Source organism: Gigantopelta aegis, chromosome 12, assembly GCF_016097555.1.
Source record: "Gigantopelta aegis isolate Gae_Host chromosome 12, Gae_host_genome, whole genome shotgun sequence".
NCBI classification, from domain to species: Eukaryota; Metazoa; Mollusca; class Gastropoda; order Neomphalida; family Peltospiridae; genus Gigantopelta; species Gigantopelta aegis.
The window spans coordinates 49,837,087-49,860,083 of record NC_054710.1 but is presented as its reverse complement, the minus strand read 5'-3'; the positions used below and the strand labels follow the sequence as shown (position 1 = coordinate 49,860,083).

Genomic DNA, 22,997 nt, shown 5'->3' with positions numbered 1-22,997 from the left:
TCTTGAGTCGTGGTTTCACTCTTTATTCGGTCTAACATAATTTTGCTGATCCTACCGATTTCGCTTTTTGCTGTCACAATTATAAACACTCATCTGATGAAGGCGAGGAGCCTGAAACTCCGAGTAATGAGTTATTAGTGAATACTAAAAATTTAGTGTACCTGCTCCACTAACATTGTGTTGAGCACTTTATGTCCAATAGTGATAACAAATATATTATTATATATATATATATATATCTATATATATATATATATATATATATATATTGGACAACGCACCTATTATTTTTTCATGTACGTGATGAAAACGACGACAGTATAAATACATTTCGCGATCATTACGTGCATTGTACGAAATTAAACAAACAAAACCGATGAGATCTTAATAAGAAGTGAACTCCTAGCTGATTGGGTCAGTGTAAACATAACCAACCAATCGTGTTTCAATATGTAAAAAGTATTCTCGGAAGTTCATTGTGAACAGAATGGAAAGATTTGTGGCGTTGTGGATTGGATTCAATAAACAATTAAAATGGCGGAATTAAAAAACAAACAACACAAGCGTGATTTGTTCAATTTAGGTGCGCGTTTTTTCGCGCCCGTCAGATTGAGTTGACGGGGGTTCACGGGCGTGATAGCGCTCGCGCCATTCAAAAACGAAGGTCTGTTTTACACGAAATTTGGTAGACATATTCAGTGAAAACGTTTCAAGAAATAAATTGTATCACGTGACCGATGCCATTGTGCATGTGACGTGAGATACTATTTTTGTGAATGTTTTTTGGGTTTGTTTTTAAAGTGACACCGGGATAAAAATAGAAACATGAATTTTCAAGAACTATCTGTAGTCTCATTATCAATTTGCAGACAATAAAATGATATGTTTAATGTATGAACATGGACTGTAGTGGCAGTATGGTCGAGTTTTGTCCGCAATTAGCCGATGTCCGCAATTAGCCGATGTCCGCAATTAGCCGATGTCCGCAATTAGCCGAATCTCCCCTAACGGGTTGCACATTTTATCTTTTAATGTTTTTCTCTAAGCCAGTATGTTAAAACTACAGCTGAACAAGTTCATGTAAAATTGTCAATAAATAAATTATACCATTTCTTCCAATGTTTCAAAATATTCGTATTAACAGTTTTTAAGCAGAATACACCTTTGAATTTCTAATTTGTTTTTAATTGTACGTTGTAATGATCATAAGTGTTTTTGTTTTTTTTGGCATTTTTATAGAATAAATATACTATTTTATATTAATAATCATCCAGTTTACTACACTGCTGTTTGGTTCATTAGGCAAACCTAAGATAACTATATGTTTATCAAAAGTAATATGTTCACCCATAGTATTTGTTATCCAATTTGCAATAGATTTCCATATTTTTTTATTTTTTTTTTAACAAAATGACAATCATAGAATAAGTGTTCCATTGTCTCTGGCAGCAGATTACAGAAAGTACATTTATTGGTATCTATATAGTCAATAGTATATACAAAATGGTTAGTTGCGAGTATTCGATGCAATATTCTGTACTGAAACCACCGCAAAGTTGTATCTCTGGTACATTTAAAGGGTATGCTATAATATATTTTCCATTCCTTTAATGAATAGTTAAAACCTTTTTCCTGATATTTTAATTAACGTCACTTTGGATCTCTTTACAATGACCCCCCCCCCCCCCCTCCAAAAAAAGAAAAGAAAAAAAAAGAAGCTACATGACGTTTCCGTTTTAAGAATGCTGTAACCATTACAATGCAAAATTGCTATTGAAATGTTTTTTTGTGTGAACATTACCAATGCACTCGAATGCGTTTGAAAAAAAACTTGTAATTAAAAAAATGCACCTTGTACGAAATATGGATTTACTATGCTACATTTATCGTGTACGAAGCCAAAACAGGGTTGCGAAAAGTGACTTAGTCTCATACAGAAGTGTATTTTATCACAAGTGTTAAATAAATGTTATGATGAATTGTTCTTAGTCATATTTTGAAGAATTCGAGTGTAAAACATTTTTTTATTTATATATGTATACATCGTTTTATGCCATCGGGGTGTCAGAATGTTGCGAGCGAGGTTTATAATTCGCAGAGTCCGCAGTGACTCCTGTTAAGAGATATCAAAACGAGGCTGGGCGCTGTAACAAACCACGTTTATAATATAAATGGCGGCCAGTTTTATGAAATCTAATAATTAGTGTCATACACAACTATTATTATGACAGTTGTTAAATAAATACTCTGATGAATTGTTCTTAGTCCTATTTTGAAGAATTCGAGTGTAAAACAACTTAGTTTTATGTATGTATTGATCGTTTTAGGGACGATCCATCGGGGTGTCCAAAATGGTGGTTTTGAAAGTTTATGAAAATGCCTTGTTTATAAACATGCAGGAGGAAATAAAATTATAACTTTAAGAAAAACTAAATGTAAATATCAATCTTTAATAATTAGTGCACATAATTATGTTTATTACATGCATTTAATGAGCTCACAAAAACAAAATGTAAATATCAATCTGTAATAATTAGTGCACATAATTGTGTTTATTACATGTATTCAATGAGTTCACCTAAACAAAATGTAAATATCAATCTGTAATAATTAGTGCACATAAGTGTGTTCATTACATGTATTTAATGAGTTCACCTAAACAAAATGTAAATATCAATCTGTAATAATTAGTGCACATAATTGTGTTCATTACATGTATTTAATGAGTTCACCTAAACAAAATGTAAATATCAATCTGTAATAATTAGTGCACATAATTGTGTTCATTACATGTATTCAATGAGTTCACCTAAACAAAATGTAAATATCAATCTGTAATAATTAGTGCACATAATTGTGTTCATTACATGTATTTAATGAGCTCACCTAAACAAAATGTAAATATCAATCTGTAATAATTAGTGCACATAATTGTGTTTATTACATGTATTCAATGAGTTCACCTAAACAAAATGTAAATATCAATCTGTAATAATTAGTGCACATAAGTGTGTTCATTACATGTATTCAATGAGTTCACCTAAACAAAATGTAAATATCAATCTGTAATAATTAGTGCACATAATTGTGTTCATTACATGTATTTAATGAGCTCACCTAAACAAAATGTAAATATCAATCTGTAATAATTAGTGCACATAATTGTGTTCATTACATGTATTCAATGAGCTCACCTAAACAAAATGTAAATATCAATCTGTAATAATTAGTGCACATAATTGTGTTCATTACATGTATTCAATGAGTTCACCTAAACAAAATGTAAATATCAATCTGTAATAATTAGTGCACATAATTGTGTTTATTACATGTATTTAATGAGTTCACCTAAACAAAATGTAAATATCAATCTGTAATAATTAGTGCACATAATTGTGTTTATTGCATGTATTCAATGAGCTCACCTAAACAAAATGTAAATATCAGTCTGTAATAATTAGTGCACATAATTGTGTTCATTACATGTATTTAATGAGGTGACATAAAAAAATTTAAATATCAATCTGTAATAATTAGTGCACATAATTGTATTTATTACATGTACTTAATAAGCTCACATACACAGGCCAGTGGGAACCATATCATTATCTAAATTTTGAGGGGAGGGCCATTCTATAGTCCGAAGGGACGTAGAAAGTGTTTGGTTTTTTTCTACGTCCGAATATTGTTACATACACTATATAATATTATATAGCTGATATTCAAAACTTGTGGCACCATGTTTCAACCGTTTCTCAACTGAAATAGTGCAACAAAGGGATACAAAAACCAAAACTGTATTACCTACCGTATTCACTAAAACCCGATTGAAGTACTTGCATCATTATTGACAAAATAAATCTTCAAACAACAACATAAAACATTTCCCTGCCATTTTAAATTTGCTAAGGACTCGCCCTGCACATTGAGCAAAGTATTGACCCTCCCTAATAAAATAATAAAAAAAAAAAAAAAAAAAAAAAAAAAAAAAAAAAAATCGTCAGACCCCCCGTCAGACCCCCCCCCCCCCCCCCCCCACCCCCCCCCCTCCCAGTTCCTGACAAAGCATCTCCCATTTATTCATTGCATAAATTCACGCCATACTTCATTGAAATATTTATTCTGCTGATCTTAATAGACTTATACAGTCATCTAGGTAATCGAAATATGTACATGTATAATATGATAATGTATCTTTGTCTAATTCAAATAAAAACAACATTAACACTTTTTTCTTTCTGTCTTTCTTTTTTGTTTTCTTTTTTAAAGTAAAATAACGTGCCAGAAAATTATTTGAGGGTACATAATAAAAACAAAAGGGATCATAACTGGCCATACTATGTGGTTATGGGTTTGAAATCCTTTGAAATTGGACACTGCATTTCTTATAATTTATTTAACAGATTTTAAATATCAGTTTGCTTTCTAGCATCTACCTAAAATATTTGATTTAAAATATGTCCATTAATTTCCCAGATTTTAGGGTACGACATTTTACCCTCTGTAGGCTACCCTCTGGCAAATTATATCCTCAACATGTTTCAAGATACCATAGTTTGACACTCAATAAACGATGTATTTTTCGTGCTGGGGTGTCGTTAAACATTTATTCATTCATTTATTTGTTTCAAGATCTTCTATGAATCTCTGTGTATACCTTTATAAACAAAGTTCTTCTCTGCCATAAAATAAGGTATAGTATAACATATATACCATGTACGGCGATTTCTCCCCACTACAAACACAAATAGACCTACCCTGTGATGTACGCCAATTTCGACCCACTGCAAACACAAACATACCTACCCTGTCACGTACAGCAATTTCGCGCCACTGTAAGCACAAATAGACCTACCCTGTTGTGTACGGCGAATTCGCCAAGCTTCAACCGACAAGAGATCAACTTTTGGATATACGTTGATTTCACCCACCTCAATCCGTCAAAGCGTCGATGAAAGAAAACATACACACATTTAGCATATTTAATATTAATTTATTACATTAGCATTATAATTAGATAATTCTTATCTCTGTTAGCTGATATTTAATATTCATTTATTACATTAGCATTAATAATTAGATAATTCTTATCTCTGTTAGCTGATATTTAATATTCATTTATTACATTAGCATTAATAATTAGATAATTCTTATCTCTGTTAGCTGATATTTAATATTCATTTATTACATTAGCATTAATAATTAGATAATTCTTATCTCTGTTAGCTGATAGGCAATACATTGAATTGAATTGCAAAATACGAAATACAGGGGGAACCCCACCCACCCCCCCAAAAAACCAACCCCACCCCCCCCCCCAAAAAAAAAACAAAAAAAAAACCAATACCCCCCCAAAAAAAAACCCCACACAAAACCCCCCCTCAAAAAAACACCAAAAAAAACTAACCAAAAAACGAACAAAACAAACAACAACAACAGCAAACAACCCCCCCAAACCCCCCCCCCAAAAAAAACAACAACAAAAACCCCCAACCCAACAAGAAACAACAAAACAAAGCGAAAACAAAAGTTGTTTCCTACCTACCAACCATAATTTGTTTTCACATGTAACCTTATGTATTTGTATTTGGCCTAAGTGTAATTTATATAAAATACATGTACACTGTGATTCTGTATGAAATTTATTTTATCATTCCAGAAAATCTAAATGATGAGGAACAGTTGTTTGTTGTTGGTATGTCTTTCACTACTGAGCAGTTCAGATGTTTCTTATGGTAAGTTATGCAGTTTACTATATGTTTGTTATTGCAGGATATATCACAAGCCTTCTATATATGGTTTTCCAGACTTTGTTTTGACAATAACTCAAAATATTGACCTGAAATTGTGTGTGACCTCATTATATAGTTACAAATCAAGTTTCAGTTTCATTGGAGTTTGCACATTTTTGACATAGATAGCCCCTGAAGTTAGGAGATACTACCAACATGAAGCATATGGGTTCGTTGATCTTTTGTTCGCAATGCCTTGAGATATTAAGCTGAAATTGTATGTGTAGTTCGGGGGTCAAACACTGAAACCCTTTCCCATGTTTGGATATCCCATTATATATCCTTTTGATATCCCGTTATCAGCAGGAAAGATGTTGGTGGAGAAGATGTTTCTTATGGTAAGTTATGCAGTTTACTATATATTTGTTATCGCAGAATATATCACAAGCCTTCCATATGTGGTTTTCCAGACATTGTTTTGACAATAACTCAAAATATTGACCTGAAATCGTGTGTTTGTTCTTATTATATACAGTTACAAATCAAGTTTGAGTTTCATTGAAATTTGCTAATGTTTTGACATAGATAGCCCCTGAAGTTTGGAGATACTACCAACATCAAGCATGTGGTTTCGTTGATCTTTTGTTTGCAATGCCTAGAGATAATAAGCTGAAATATTAGGTGTAGTCCGGGGGTCAGACACTGAAACCCTTTCCCATCGAGATTTTTGGAGACGAGTATTTTTTGATATCCCATTATATATCCTTTTGATATCCGCTTATCTGCAGGAAAGGTGTTGGTGGCGCAGCACATGGAATTAAGAAAATGACCAAAATGGTGTCCATGGCATTTTCCACGGCAATTTTATCTTTAACATGTTTGCAACTCTGGATTGGAAGTAAATTTTAATGATTAGTTTATTTGCTTTGCGAATATGCTGTAAGATTCATTTATACCAGTGGCGGTATTTGTTAACTGACATTTCTTGTTCCACCCAGTGCAGCATGATAGCATTGGGTAGAACATAGGTATACTAATGTCATCAAACCGTATCAGTTTGAACCATTTACCAGAGACTTTGTCCCTAATCCTGGAAATGTTGTCTTAGAAGAAAATTCGGAGGAACAAACTGCCGACGAAGACGAGGAAGCTACACGGTCATAGACTAGCATAGCATACAGCAAGCACTTTTTATGACTTTTTTAATGTAAACTGAAGCAACTGGACCTAATTAGAAGAAAAACACACACAATGTAATAATATTTCATCATAAATCTTGTTCAGCATAGATGTAAACATGACATGTCAGTGGATATTCCAGAGGTCAATTTCGCAAATGTGCACAAAAGCGTACCCTCCTCACCAAAGCAAGATATACAGGACCGTAGCTAGGATTTACTGAGTAGTTAATAGTCTGAAACTCCTTAAACAGTTAAGAAGGGAATTTTCTTTATGGGTCCATGATTTTTTCGGGGGGGGGGGGGGGGGGGGGTAACTTATATAATACTTTAACAAAAAACTAAAATTAACACAATTTTCTTTGTTATCCTCCATGTTTTAACGTTTTTGCTTAAACAGTGTATTTTTATTTATTTATTTATTTATTTTAATTGTTTTCCTCTCATTTTAATTATTGTTACCCGTCTGCCGAAAGTGTCCACAGCCGGGCACAGAAACACAGAAATGTTGGAAAATATTATAATGTTGCCACATACTGATATTCATAGAAGTCTTTGCATTTATTAATATAAAATACATCAGGCCCGTAGGAATTGGGAGGGGCTTGTTCTCCATCCCACACATGAATATGAAAATGTATGTTTTCACTACTCTACATAAATAAAGATGATCTAAAGATGAAAATCTAGATTGTATCCCTCACCAGAGACTGTATCCCCCTCCCTCCACATACTTCAAATATCGTTCCTACAGGCATGTACACATATAGATAATATGCAGAGGCCAGTTCCTTTTATCTTTAGGATTTTGTAATCATGATTTCAATCCAACTGTTTCAGGTAGTTTGCTCCACATACTGACATACAACACATTTGTTGTTATATATTGGAATAAAACAAAACTAATTACAATATACCCAGTGTTATTTTATTTAATCGTTCATGGAGGAATATATGATACTTATTCCAAGTGGTAACTATTGTTAATTTTGCTTTAAATTGCTTGATGCCAAAAGTGATTAATTATACTATTTTATGGTAACAGTCGAAAATTAGACGACCTATTGTTTCAACCTCTGCCAACGGTAGCAGGCTTTCTGCCAGAAAATAATGTGAGGGTACATAATAAGAAGTAAATATATTTAAAGACGTATATTGGGTGGTTATGGGTTTGATTTTTTTTGGATTTGTTTATTGGACATTTTATTTGATGCACTTTTACACATTTTAAACAGCAATTCTCTTACTATCCATTAATTTCTGAGATTTTTTAGTACATACATGCCATTTTACTCTCCGTAACTTCTGGCAGACACCCAGGGTAGGTAAACAATTATTTGGTGTAGAGTATTTTTAATATGACATACAGAAATAATTGAAAAGTGCCATTGTATTATGCTTTAATAGTCGACAATAACTTTAAAACTAAGTAACCTCATTCCTTCTGGCCAGAGTACATATGTTGTTCTAAAGTGTTGGCATTTTAATTTTAATGGCAATATACTGAACTGACGATACACATTGTTAACTAATGTATCAATTCACGTTTTGAAGCTATTTTGTTATGAGGTTAACAAACCAACTAGATCAAAAGACGTTAGTATCGAGTTATGGGCTGTCGATGAAAATTAATTTCGTAATTATAGGTAAGTAAATGTGATGTTTAAATATTCATATGTGAACAAATTGCAATACCTTGACTTAATGTATATCGTAAGTACATACTTGTTTTCATTTTCACATTGCAAATGTACCATAACCTGCTGTATTTAGTTCGTGTAAAGCTCGTCTGACGACAATAATGCGTCCATGTTCTAAAACAACGTTCATTTTTTGGAAATGGAAACCACGATTTTGGCCTATTTCCCGTTTTTGGGGGGATGCATTGCTGTTAACTGTTGTAGTTAAACACTGCGGAGTTAACCATCATATAATTATGTCGACAGTATATAATAATAATTAGTATCCTGTAAATTAAATTTGCGATAAAACTGGAGACAAAAAAAAAAAGAAGAAACAAAAGAAAAAGAGACGGCTGAAAGGCACAACCAAATAATCAACACGTGTACCGGTACTGCTGGAAGTCTTTGATAACTCTCATCGATGTCGTATTGCCTCGCTTTCGTTCAGGTCTATGCATAATCCCGCCCACTTCTGTTTTTACCCCAAATTTAAGACGCGCAGCTGACTGGTGCCTCGGAGCGAGCTGTGCGTTCGAGTAATGCGGTCTTTGACGCTAATTTAAACCATTACACACTACATGTCTTTTTGTGTCCGGTGTCCTTTAAAAATAAGTACGATTTTATGCTTTGTAATACAGTAACAAAGCACATTGTATATTTTAGTTAAATGCTGTTGTTTAGTTTTTTTCGCGCATACTTATTTTTATTTTTCAATATATATTTTATTAATAGCCTATTACTGTAGCATTTACAATATCCAAATTAAAAGCACCACACACACACACACACACACACACACACACACACACACACACACACACAGGCACACACATGCACGCATTATTACAATTATGTGTGTATATGTATATGTATATATATATATATATATATATATATATATATATAGAGAGAGAGAGAGAGAGAGAGAGAGAGAGAGAGAGAGAGAGAGAGAGAGGTTGTTTTTTGTTGTTGTTTTTTTTGTTTGTTTGGGAGGGGGGGTTGGGGGGGGGGGGAGTTCAACGTAAGTTAAAAATAGTTAGTTTTTTTACAAATTACTATCAAATTGCATAGGTTATTTATTAATGTTTTTCTGAAACAGGTTTTAAGGCAATTGATGGAATATCCAAGGTAATCTGAATAACAAAACTGTAATACATGACCAGGGCCGTATCTCTTCACAATGCAGTAGAATAGGCAATAATGGTAATTTGTAAAGAAACATTTTTATTTATACTGTGGGTTTTTTTCAAAAAAAATGTATTTGAGTTGATATAAGTTAAAAAATAAATAACATGTTTTATATGAATTTTAACTTTATTCATTATGAAGTTGCATATCAATTAATCGCTTTCCTGTTGAAGCAAACGAACTATATCTGGTGAACACATGGTTATTATTCCACTAATAACATTCTAGATTTGATTTTGGCTGTGCAGTTAAATTTCAATGCTATAATTGAAGGGCTAGATGCATTTGAGAACGGCTAGGGTGATTTTCCTTCATTTGGCCCTGCTGGTGACCATGGTTTTCTTTCAGTTGACCCTGCTGGTGACCATGGTTTTCCTTCAGTTGACCCTGCTGGTGACCATGGTTTTCCTTCAGTTGACCCTGCTGGTGACCATGGTTTTCCTTCAGTTGACCCTGCTGGTGACCATGGTTTTCTTTCAGTTGACCCTGCTGGTGACCATGGTTTTCCTTCAGTTGACCCTGCTGGTGACCATGGTTTTCTTTCAGTTGACCCTGCTGGTGACCATGGTTTTCTTTCAGTTGACCCTGCTGGTGACCATGGTTTTTCCTTCAACTGGCCCTGCTGGTGACCATGGTTTTCCTTCAACTGGCCCTGCTGGTGACCATGGTTTTTCCTTCAACTGGCCTTGCTGGTGACCATGGTTTTTACTTCAACTGGCCTTGCTGGTGACCATGGTTTTTACTTCAACTGGCCTTGCTGGTGACCATGGTTTTCTTTCAGTTGACCCTGCTGGTGACCATGGTTTTCCTTCAGTTGACCCTGCTGGTGACCATGGTTTTCTTTCAGTTGACCCTGCTGGTGACCATGGTTTTCCTTCAGTTGACCCTGCTGGTGACCATGGTTTTCTTTCAGTTGACCCTGCTGGTGACCATGGTTTTCCTTCAGTTGTCCCTGCTGGTGACCATGGTTTTCTTTCAGTTGACCTGCTGGTGACCATGGTTTTCCTTCAGTTGACCTTGCTGGTGACCATGGTTTTTCCTTCAACTGGCCTTGCTGGTGACCATGGTTTTTCCTTCAACTGGCCTTGCTGGTGACCATGGTTTTTCCTTCAACTGGCCTTGCCGGTGACCATGGTTTTTCCTTCAACTGGCCCTGCTGGTGACCATGGTTTGCATGTTAATTTTCAAACCTGCTCTAATATATACATGCACATTGTAACATGCGTTTAAAACAAAAGTCTCTAAGTGAGCTATACCGTCTAGTGGATACGCTGCTGGACAGTCAAGCTGACTGTGGTTCAAATCCCATCAAAGTTGGCTCACACTTTCATTCATGTTTCTCATCTATCACTATCATTAAAAAAACAAACACAAAAAAACAAACAAACACACTTTTCAATTTCTTCCTCAAAGTCTATCTGTTTCGACCCTGTCTCTCACTGTCCCCCGGTTCTGTCTTCTGAGCTGTCCACATCATCGCATATCTGTTTGAACTTCCTCCTCGGTTGCACTTTCTGTGTACTCCTTGCAACCAACTGGCAGCCTCGTCTTCCGCACAGTGGAAAGGCAGTATATATACAATTAGTAAGTAACAATGCCAGAAGTAAATACCAAATACTGACGGGAAAAAGCAAATGTGTCACATGGATAGCCACACGAGACAAGCACCTGTTGCAGTTGTAGAGACAAGGGCAGTAATTTGGAGGTGGACATCGAAAGAAGTTGAAAGATAGGAACTGCCAGATCGGGAAGAAATGAGAAAGAATTCTGAGGAGAGAGGGGAGGGGAAGAATAATTAAATTAATAATTAATATATTTTGACAAAAATCTTAAAATGAAATTGAAGATTGACAAAGTTTGGGGCAGACACAAATATGTTATTGTAAATCTGGAGACTGTTCACAAAAAAAAACATTTGTTTGATTGTTTTGTGTTGTTTTGTTTTGTGTTTAAGTGAGCACACACCAGTGGTTACATGCTACTGGTTAAAGTGTAAGTGAAGCAAATAAATATACCTGTAGTTAGTTAGCATGCACATTAATGCAATTGTATTATCTGTATAGTGTTAAACTGCATGGAATATATCATTTTAGACGATCATAAAAGTTTATATTTTGAATATCTGATAAAGGTGACCTCATTAAAGCTTATATTTTGAATATCTGATAAAGGTGACCTTATTAAAGTTTATATTTTGAATATCTGATAATGGTGACCTCATGAAAGTTTATATTTTGAATATCTGATAAAGGTGACCTCATTAAAGTTTATTGTCGATAATATGTCACTTATTTGGATTTCGCTAAATGTTTAAGATTGCTAATATTTTGTGATGTACAGTGTTTTTGAAAATGTTGATAATCAGCAGTATCATTTCTCTTTGTTTCAATTGATTTTGATTGATTTATTGACTTGTCTAGGTTCAGCTCCATATTCCCTGTCTGGATCTGCAGATCATGCTGATGTTGATTCACATTTCACATTTACCTGCGACGCAGGTAGTAAAACTGGCTCTGGTGGAATGACTTGGGTAGCTGCTAGAGTTCCATTTGCTATGAGCCAAGGGCCAGGAACCAGCTGTGTCAATGTAGACGATCCTACTGAATATGAATATTCTTGTTCTGAAGAAACTATTTTTAATATTACAATCCCATCAGTCAGCTTCAGTAAACATGGCTCACGGTGGTCATGTGCAGGTGAATATGGAGGAACCCCAAGCATAGTAATGACTCTGGAAGTGTATGGTAAGAATTTATTCCACCTCATTTACATATAATAAGTTCCATCATACTACTGGTATGCTTATGTCTTGAAAAATCACCTGCCTATTCATTATGAAGAGGGTTAATTACCTGATTAGATTTTAGTAGGTGGCAATATGTGTCGGATGTGGGGTGGGAGGTACTGGCACTGTAACTATGAAGATGTAACGGACGACTAGACTTGAGCGTCTTAAACCCAAATCCGTTTATTAACTTCCCAGATTCAATGTTTCTGATCTGGATTTCAAGTGTATTTGCAGAAATTAGGGGTGCAACGATACGGTCAAAACCGTATTGCGATATATTGCGATATAAGAAACTGTATTGCAATATGTATTGCAATATAATTGATATTATTTATGGGTTGGGTTTTTTTTTAATGAAAATAGAAGGCATAACTTTTTAATGATCTTTATTAGTTTCAGCTGTCAGGTTAAATGTTTTAGGCCATATTTTTATTTTTTAACACAATACTAGTCTACTAGAATACTGGCGTGACGGTGTCAAACTATTGATGATGATGATGATGATGATGATGATAACTAATTTAACGTGCCCATATACCACTAGGGTTTCGAACACGCCCATCCCGAGTCCGACCTCCGATAAGATCGGTGGCCTGACTCGGGATGGAGGGGGGGGGGGGGGGATGAAAATGGGCAGAATTTTGAAAATAGCAATTAGTAAAAAAGTTAATAGAATAAAAAAAGAAAACAAAGAAAAGGTTACAATCCAAAAATAAAAAAGAATTGACTGCTCGGCCGAATATTTATATAATTTGGAGCATTTTAGAAGGAAAGTCCAAAATTAAATAAGAGAAAGAAGAGAGGATTGGACTATTTAATAATATTTTTTTTTAAAAAGAAGTAATTTCGACATAAAATTTTGAACGCACATCTAAAAGTTTAAAGTCCGATCGATATGTCCACGCGAGTGGCCTCGTTAAGGCCGTTTGGGTGCACAGCTTAAAGGGACGAGATAGGTTGCATCCCGTCAAGAAAACCCCTAGATTGACAGTCGATAGACGTTGAAGGTGTAGTGCTGTGCTGAAATACAGATCTTGAGAAGCCGGATCTGTCTGAACAAGAGAGAGTATCAGACTAGGGTATAGTCCAGTCGTCATGGGTTGGTATAGTGGTGCGGACGGGCCCGACTCCGGAGGATACGAGATGGTATCACTATAAAGCAAGGTAAAGTCTAGAAAAAGAGTAGTAGGGGCCGACCCCGCTTCCTATTTCTTCTTAGAGTGGGACGGTCAATCTTCCAGTACTGCTACGACAGTCTCGGACATGTAGAGACTAAACGCGAACAACCGTGGCGTTCTGCAGAATGGCCGTCATACGAGTCACGAAAAAAACCTGTCGACAGTCAGACGGAGAAATGACGTGGAAGCAAGGAATCTCGCTAAAAAAGAATCCAACCTGGTGGTGCAGGCTGTCGAAATAAGAAGCGTTCCAGCGTTCAATCAGTTCCAATGGCCGCATACATTCCAGTAGAAAACTTCATTTCGCTGACAAAAACAACGAAATGAGGGACCCCCCAAGTCGAGCACACGAAAGCACGTGCAGTGTGCATAAGCGAAACAAACACGTTTTACCGCGTGGAGCTCCAGACTGGGAATGGTCAAACTATTCATAAATTGTCACATTCGGAAATCCTTACTATCGGGCTTTTCCGTTGCTGCTCGCTTAACACGGAAATGTACGTATTGAGTCACAATGTTTCGCCAGATCGACCGAACCAGAGCCGAGGTTATTAGCCGAGGTATTTTGAACGATCGGCCGAAGTATTCCGAGTTCAGTGAAAAACAGCGAAGTGTGATTCTCATTTGTTGGTTTATTTCTTTGAAGATGATAGCCGTAGCCGTAGCCGTAGCCGTAGCCGTATTCCAACGTAAATGAACAACGAATGATAATGTGTAAGTAACAAAACATTTATTTGTAATTATCGTTAACTGGTTATTTTCACTGGACTTTTGACACGTTTTGTTTAGAAGTTAGAACCAAGTATAACCGACCTATCACTTCGTATGCCAACAAGTAAGCCGACTACGCTTGACGTGATTGTTGCATTTCCTGTCATCACCAATTAATAAAATGATGTGGTTTTTGTTTGTTTGTTTGCCTATTTCAAATCAAATAAGTTACAAGGAAAAAAAATCGCGGTACGCAAAACTGTACCGCGGTTCGTATCGAGCTGATCAATTATCGCGGTATACCGGTTTATCGTTGCAGCACTAGCAGAAATAATATAGTGTCATCTTGGTTTATTGCAAGAGATCGAAAGAAAACATACAATAACGAAAACATCAACATTTATTTACACATAACACAAAATAATTCACAAATGCATTTAAGAACTAAAATGTTTTTAAACACTTATAATAAAACTCCTTTCACCAGATATTTTGCTTTCACACGAGTTTCATTCCCTAAATCTACCCATAGATTTATAAAGATGACCTCAAACCTCATAATTTAGACCCCCAAACCCCTAAAACCTAACAATAAACGCAGAGGTTCTAGAATACGGTGACCCGATGCCGGAGGCCATTGGCCTGATGCTAGATGCCAAAATTTGACCTAACCTTGAACTAGAGTACACACTATATTTGTTTTTTGGTGGTTTTATGTCATTTATGGTATCCTGTCATCATTGAGCAATTTAGTTTATGGCCATTTTAAGAATGTGAAGGCGAGTTAAAACCAATCATTATTAAGTTATATCGAGGTTTTAAAATGTTTGACAAGTAGGCTATCATCTACAGATCAATATTATACTTATTTAAGCCTAAATTGAAATTAGTTTAATATTAGAAAAAAAAAAAAAAAAATCTTCCCCAAAAGAGGTCAACACGGATTTCGACACCTGCCGATATTCGTAGGTCAGTCGAGCTGGGACAAACAAATCTAATTTTTCACTTTCGACTTGTAGCTTGTAAGTTAGTCAATTTTTTAGACCTCGCATGTTTAAATACAAATTCACCTGAAAAATTACCCAAAAATTAATCTTCTATTCAGCTGAGTCTGAGCTCGTGATTTTGTTATATTTTAATTTTATAATGCTCTAAAATATATCTCACACATATTAATTTTCCACACACTGTCAGAAAACCCTCTATTCACCGTAGTACTATACTGTCTTACTTCCAGTAGACCAATTTGTTTCGTAGCAGACCATATATCTTTTCGCCTGCTATTTTAAAATAAATAATGGTAGGCCATATTGTACTTTCTGTTTTGAGCACTGACATAATTTTAGTAGGTTTTGGTTATAACTTTAATTTTGTCATGGATTTACAAACTTTTAGTCAGCATAAATTAAGTGTTTAACGCGTTTACTGTTTGGTTAAAGTTGATAAGATTTCCTTAATTCCTATATATTTGCTATGGATGTTCCCAAGTGCATTTGGTGTCACCACTAGTACCATGACAGTACTATTTACAAAATATACTTAAAACAGCATTTGCCACTTTTTTCACTAGCCGCCTAGCATGGCAATAGTATTTATTTACTAGCCCAACATTGAATATCACTAGCCATGGGAGTGGGGCTATCATAACCTAGAAACCCTGCTTACTTTTACCTTGTTGATTTATTTTTATAGATTTTTTTTTATATCTTCCAATTGGTACATCACTTCGAATACATCACTTTAAATTGGTACATCACTTGATGTATATGATAACAGTGTAGCATTTTAAGTTTATATTAAAGTGCTACTTGGCAGACTATACCAACAGAATTACAAACCTATGGCAACGGACTATGGTAATATATATATATATATATATGAACAACACAAACTAACTTTTTTGTTGTTTTCGGTAACATGCATATAATTACAAACTGATTCTATGGTTTCCAATTTCCACATATCTAAAAAAACAAAAACTGTTTTTAATTAAAGTGGATCATGCAACGTAGTACTTTATTTGTGATAAAACAAAAACTCTAATAAAAATAATATTACTTTTAATTACATGGCTGCTGTACACAAATTCATAGTGTGTATTATGGGAGTGTTATATTTTTTGTGTCATGGTAACCTCATAAAATGGCTAAAGTCAACCACATCCGTTTATTTTACAATATATTTTACTTATCAGATTTAGATTCTCCAGACAATTTTACTTTTTAAAACATCTTAATATATAAGTAATAACATATAAGTGGCATGGGATTTCAACAATAATAAATTATTTACCCCTAACCTTAAAACAATGACTGAAATTAAGAACCGTTTCACAAAAGGTAGGATGAAACGTGGATAAAAAGTGGGAAATGGTAGTGTCAAAAAGATCGTTATTTAAAAAAAAAATAAAAATAAAATAATAATAATATTAATAATAAAAAAAATAAAAAATAAAAATAATAGTAATAAATACATTAATTAAATACTAGTGGAATACGAAACTACAGGTAATGAACGACCTGACCTATTACTAACAGTATTTTGTTTTTCATTATAAAATACATTTATAACAGCAGAACCCTTCGGAGCACTGACATAATTTATATTTATTTTGGACAGGAGAATACTTCTCACTATAATAGGCTGGTAATAGTCCAACTCATTTGGATTTGTAACTGTACTGGTGTAAAAGTATGCGTCACACTCCGTAATGTTGACCCATTTCTTTGACCAAGTATTTTATGCATATGGTTTGGCCTAAACTGTAGTGGTCATCCAACCCCTGCAGTTGCCCGCGGCAGTCGACAATGTCGTGGAGACTGTCGCGGAGTTTTTCATTCTCTGCAGCATTTTGTCTGTCATGGACTATATTGGATTTGTTTTCAAGATGTATTTTTTCATTATTGTAAAAAAATAAAATATACTTTGTCAACTGAAAACAAATTAAAAGTAAATATTAAAACACTAACTGCACCGCTATTACTAAAATATCTGAATCTCAGCTTCATCGGGAACGAGCGGAAATATATGTAAAATACCAATCCAAAGTTCCACCAGCAAATGGTTCGTTAACGGCCGCGAACTATTTGATTGGTTCCCGACGTGGCAAGACAAGACAAGGATGTATTTATTGTGTAAGAAGACTATTGGCTGTGTGGTTGGTTTTTTGTTGTTGTTTTTTTGTTGTGCCTTGTCTGATTTTTTTTGTCACTGCTTTAGTGCAAGTCATGTTTATCCATATATATTCCCGTACTATATCTCCTTAATCCATACAATGTATTTCTTTCCTGTACATTACCTCTCTACTCTAATATCTATATTTCTTTCATGTACTATATCTCTGTAATCTGTTTACTTACAGTGGCCTTAATTCATAACACAGGTTGTCAACACAAACTAATTTACTAAATTTGAGAAATGTATTCTCAAATTGGTAGATGGGAGGCACACAAAGTGCAAGATAAATAAAGAGTAATCATTACAGTAACTGTCCTCTAACATGAAGACATTAAATGAAAGAAGAACAGTCAGGTAGAGTTAAACTCAAGAAATATATTCTTGTAAATAATATTAACAACAGCAATAACAGTAAACATATAGCTTATATATTAACTACACAAAATACATCAATTTAGTATTTAGAATTAAATTATGATTTCATTAGTAACTTTCTAATACCTTATATAGTTCATTTATTTATACTTATTTACACAATTCTAAGTTTTATCCTATGCCGTCACTCAGTTCGTCAACCGTCACTACGTAAAGGAGAGAGACGTAACTTTAACGTGAACCTAGCGCTGTGAAAATCTGTAATCTATGTCTGTAAACTTTAAATAATTTTTCTTTATCTGTTCTGTGTGTATGTGCTGTATCTGTGTGATGATATTTCTGTATTTCTTTATTTGCTGTTACCTTTGGAGCTCTAGTTTTTATTTCTTTACAATATGTATGGTCCGAGAGACTGAATGCAACCGTCATAACGTCGCGCTTTTTATACCCCGTACCAACCACTTATTTAGGCAAAAAGGTCGATAAAATAGAAATATTCTATATAAGGTAAAGAAGGTCGCGTTATAAATAGCGCATACTATATAACGTAAACAATGTCAAGTTAAAAAGAGCACTATGTCGTAAATGTCGGAAATTAGTAATTAAAAAATATAATAAAGTAATATTTAAGGAAACCACTATTTTTCTAATAACTACTATACACTAGCATATTTAAATAGTATCCTAAAGTATCTAAACAATAGTCAGTTTACAACCTAATTAATATAGAAACAGGCTGAAAATGGTTCACATGTATAGTTCAAACATGGCGGCTTCCATGCAAATAAAATTGGGCTATTTTCACAGCTTCAAGTGGCTAGAAATGGTAAACACGGTAACGACAGGTAGTGACTGATACATCATTCGATTACATAAAAATTCTATACTATTTCTTAAACAGTAAGAGTAATAATGACAAAGAATATTTCAATATTTTCCTTGAAAACGATCTCTGACCCGCTAGTCTGCGGTCCGTCAAATAACCGCGAAGGCCCGCAATGGAGACGATCGTCATCAAACAAGAACATTAAAAAGTACTAAACGTCCACATTTTGTTATAATATATATATATATATATAGATAGATAGATAGATAGATAGATAGATAGATAGATAGATAGATAGATAGATAGATAGATAGATAGATATATATATATATATATGTTAATAGACTCCATCGTATGTGGTCACGTGGGATAGAAAAAAGTACACCCGAGGTGGTGGAAAGAAAAGAAAGGAAGAACGCTTGTTAAACAAGATTTCAAGTGGAAAGTTAATATACTTTACCATTCACCTCTACACGATTTCTGTAGTGTTGAAGTACGGTATACATATTTAAGAAACTATCATATGGGTCTATTGTATTATTCCTAGTAAAAAAAAATATGGTTATTTTTCATCAAGTATTGTATCAGTAATAATCACTAGATTCTTAAATATTTGGCCGTTTAAACGGTAACATTTTGTTTAATAGGTTCCGTTTAAACGTTTACAAATACACTAAATTATCACATGGGTTTATGACATGGATATCATGTGTAAGTTACAGGATAATACATCATACCAGCTGAATATATATGTATTATAATATGTTTTATTCCATGTATTTGTATCTTGCAAATAGTCTAACACAATCTATCTGTGTGTTGTGAAATATACAAATGTATGCAGAAATGAAGGGAAAAGCATGTATTGGCAAATAAACACCACCACTCATTTATTTAACAAATGGGTATAATAGAAATATTCGTACTTCTGACACCTATGACTGTGTGTATCAACAAACTACCAACACATGGGGATAGGTAGAATTTGTAGAGGGTTTGTGGGGTTTTTTAGGTTGTTTTTTTTAGGGTTTTTTTCGCTCTGTTTTTCTTGTTTAATATCCCTACCCCACCAATTTCATGATATGTGTTTTGTTTTATTCAGTCATCTTTCTGCTGTTGTCAATTTCAGCTTTTTAAATGTCTATTATTGACTTGTTGGTGCTGCATCGCGACACATTTTAAAAATTACAATCCATTTACGTGGTAACACTTGTATATTAGGCTATGTAAATCAAATGTAAGTTCAGTGAATTTAAAACCCAACTAACTGACAATTATTACCACGTCCTTTACTGACCATGGTCGGGCTGCCTATGCTGCCTTGCTGCCGCCCTCTTTCATCCTCACTTCATGTTTCTGTCATGGAGGGAAGAGTTAGTGTGCTCCAAAACCTGCGCCCATGACAGGTGTTTGCTACAACAGCTTGTTCAGAATGTGGACGTAAAACCCTAAGTCAGTACTACAGTTTTGTATTTATTGATGGAAGCAACTGTTGTTTCTAACAAATGTACTTCAAGATTAATTTGCACATGATGAAAGTGTTAAATCTGTGCATCTAAATCTATGTCTGGACTATAGTGCAGTTTAGATGACTATAAAACATAACCTATATTCACAGGTTGGAACACTTATTATTGGCCACAAATGATCATAATATAGATGTATGTATTGAAATTGGCATACCGTGTGAAAAAATGTTTCTTCTTTGTTTTTTCTTGTTTTTTCTCTATTTGTTTTTGCCATTTCTGTTACTTTAGTAAACACAGTTTGAATAACAATCTTCAGATCTGTTTTCATACATGTTGAGCACCGTGTTGATTAAAATAAGCACCAGCATTCGATGGCATTGTGTTCTTGTTGTTGTTGTAGTGATATCGATAGCTGCTGAACATTTGGACATACATATACGTATTACAACTGTCCAACTCCAACTTCCATTTATTCCACTGCTAAAATTACTTACTGGATTTTCGGATATAGGCTTGTTTATGCCATGTACTGATAAAAACTTGTAATTGAACCTGATCTATGTATAGACCAAACGTAAGTAACTCTAATATTAGCTATCTCTTCTTTTTTACACAATCGCATCTTGTCGACTAGTCCCGTAATGGTTAGTAGACAATTGATCTTACACACACTGATAAGATTGATAGAAGCATTTATTTTTCAACTAAATATGAAATTAATATTCCACAGCAGAGTTTTTGACACAGGGTAAAACGGGTATGGCCCCATACCCCAAAATGTGTGCAGGTTTATTTTTTAAGTTAACCGTTTAAATTGTATCATTACTGTATGATTTTTCTTAACCCTAATCTAAAATTTAACCTATTTTCTTTCTGAGGGAGGTACCCCATACCCCAGGAGTACCCCCATACCCCGTTAACAATGGTTGCATTAAATTTCATAGCGCTATACCCAAACATACCTTTCTGGCAGAAACACTGCACAGACAAGTAATATTGTGTTATTGAGAATTTCATTTTTTAAATAATAAAGTTCCACACGGACAAGAGAGATCTTGCCTATAATTTGGCCGACCATCATATTCCACTTTTTCCGGGCGTCGGGCAATGGTATTTTTAACTGCTGACTATTTTACCTTCTCCAGAAAATCTACTTGTGCAATTCTGAAACAAATATTTAGTTGCTTCACAAGACTCGTTAATAATTAAGTTAGTTTCCATTTGATACTATTTTCAGTTCCTCTGACAAACACTACCATGGCAATCAGGCCTACGTCAATTGTATCAGGAGTCATCACTGTGTTACAGTGTTCAACCAACCCGTGCTACCCAAATGCTGCAATAATATGGACTCAGAATAACATCAATATAACAACTGGAGTCACCACGGACACAGAGTATATAGCTGACAGTGGAGTGATCACTAGAAGTAATCTCACTAGATCTTACACAAGGGCGGATCATGGGCAGCAGATCGTCTGTGCAGCCACTAGTGATGGAACTACGAAATCATCATCACCCTTACAGCTAGTGATCTGGGGTAAGTTTACATTTCATGGTGTGTTTCGTATGTAATGCTCAAAATAAGTAGGGGATGTTCAAATATAACACAGTATAACAAAGATGCATTAATCTTTATTGCAGTATTAATTAATGATAAAACACAAGCATTCATCTGACAAGGGATTGACAAGGCTCGAACTTAACGACGGCACCAAATGGCAATTTCCGTCGTTGAGATAAAACTTGCTGTAGGTAAAGTGTATTACCGATGGCACTTCTGTGCCGTCAGTAAAACTCTTCAACAATGGCAGAATATATCCACCTGAAATGAATGAATGAATGAATGTTTAACGACACCCCGGCACGAAATATACACCTGGTGTACATAATCTGCCAATATTTGAAGTATGTCTACATACAGGAAAATAACCTTTCCAGTCATATTTGTTGTCAGCAAAAAAAAAAAAATGTCATCAGTGGGCTGTTTCATCCATGGCAATTCTTTTAGAAATTATAGCAAGGGGCCTATTTCACTAAACATCGTACGTTTACGTCTGCTAATAGCAGTTATAACTGGTCCTGCGTTTAAACGTGTTTGGCGTGTATTTCATGTAGAAAATTGCATCATTACTGAAGGTGGAGCTTTTTAAGGACGAACTAAAATAAAATATGTGTACTTCTAACTATATTTGTCGTACTATAATAGTACTAATAATTGTGGTTTAGTCGTATATTTACGTTTACATACAACACTAGGCTACTTACACTAGTAACGGGTAAAACACACGCGGTTCTACTGATTAAACGGCCAATAACATTTTGGGGGATGCTGAAGAGCCGCACCTAATTCAGTCAAGTTTGTTGGCTGGCTGACGTTTATGTTCTTGGAGACGTCATCCGTTGATGTCCCACATGGGTAAAAGGTCTGGGCTTAGGGCTGGCCACGGTAGTGTGGTGATGTTTTGTTGCTGCAGATACGCAGAGACCAGTAGACTCAGGTGAGCATTGGCGTTGGCATCCTGAAAAAAAAATGGCGTCCAGCCTCCGTGCGAAGGGCACAATGATCGGTGCAACGATGTTGTCACGGTAGTACTGCCCAGGGACCCTCCCATAAACAATATGCAGCTGTGTTCTGGCACTTATGGTGATGCCACCCCACACCATAATTGACCGTTCTCCAAATCAGTCAT

At 34.8% G+C, this 22,997-nt stretch overlaps 1 protein-coding gene across 1 annotated transcript in view; it reads left to right on the top strand.

The window, feature by feature from the left end:
- Positions 1–22,997, top strand: part of LOC121386958 (pregnancy-specific beta-1-glycoprotein 11-like) — a 54,811-nt gene that overhangs the window by 4,286 nt on the left and 27,528 nt on the right. Inside the window, exons 2-4 of the mRNA XM_041518014.1 lie at positions 5,660–5,735; positions 12,201–12,524; positions 21,542–21,844. Coding sequence (XP_041373948.1) covers positions 5,669–5,735; positions 12,201–12,524; positions 21,542–21,844 — 694 coding nt within the window. The 5' untranslated portion in view covers positions 5,660–5,668. The remainder of the gene's footprint in view (positions 1–5,659; positions 5,736–12,200; positions 12,525–21,541; positions 21,845–22,997) is intronic.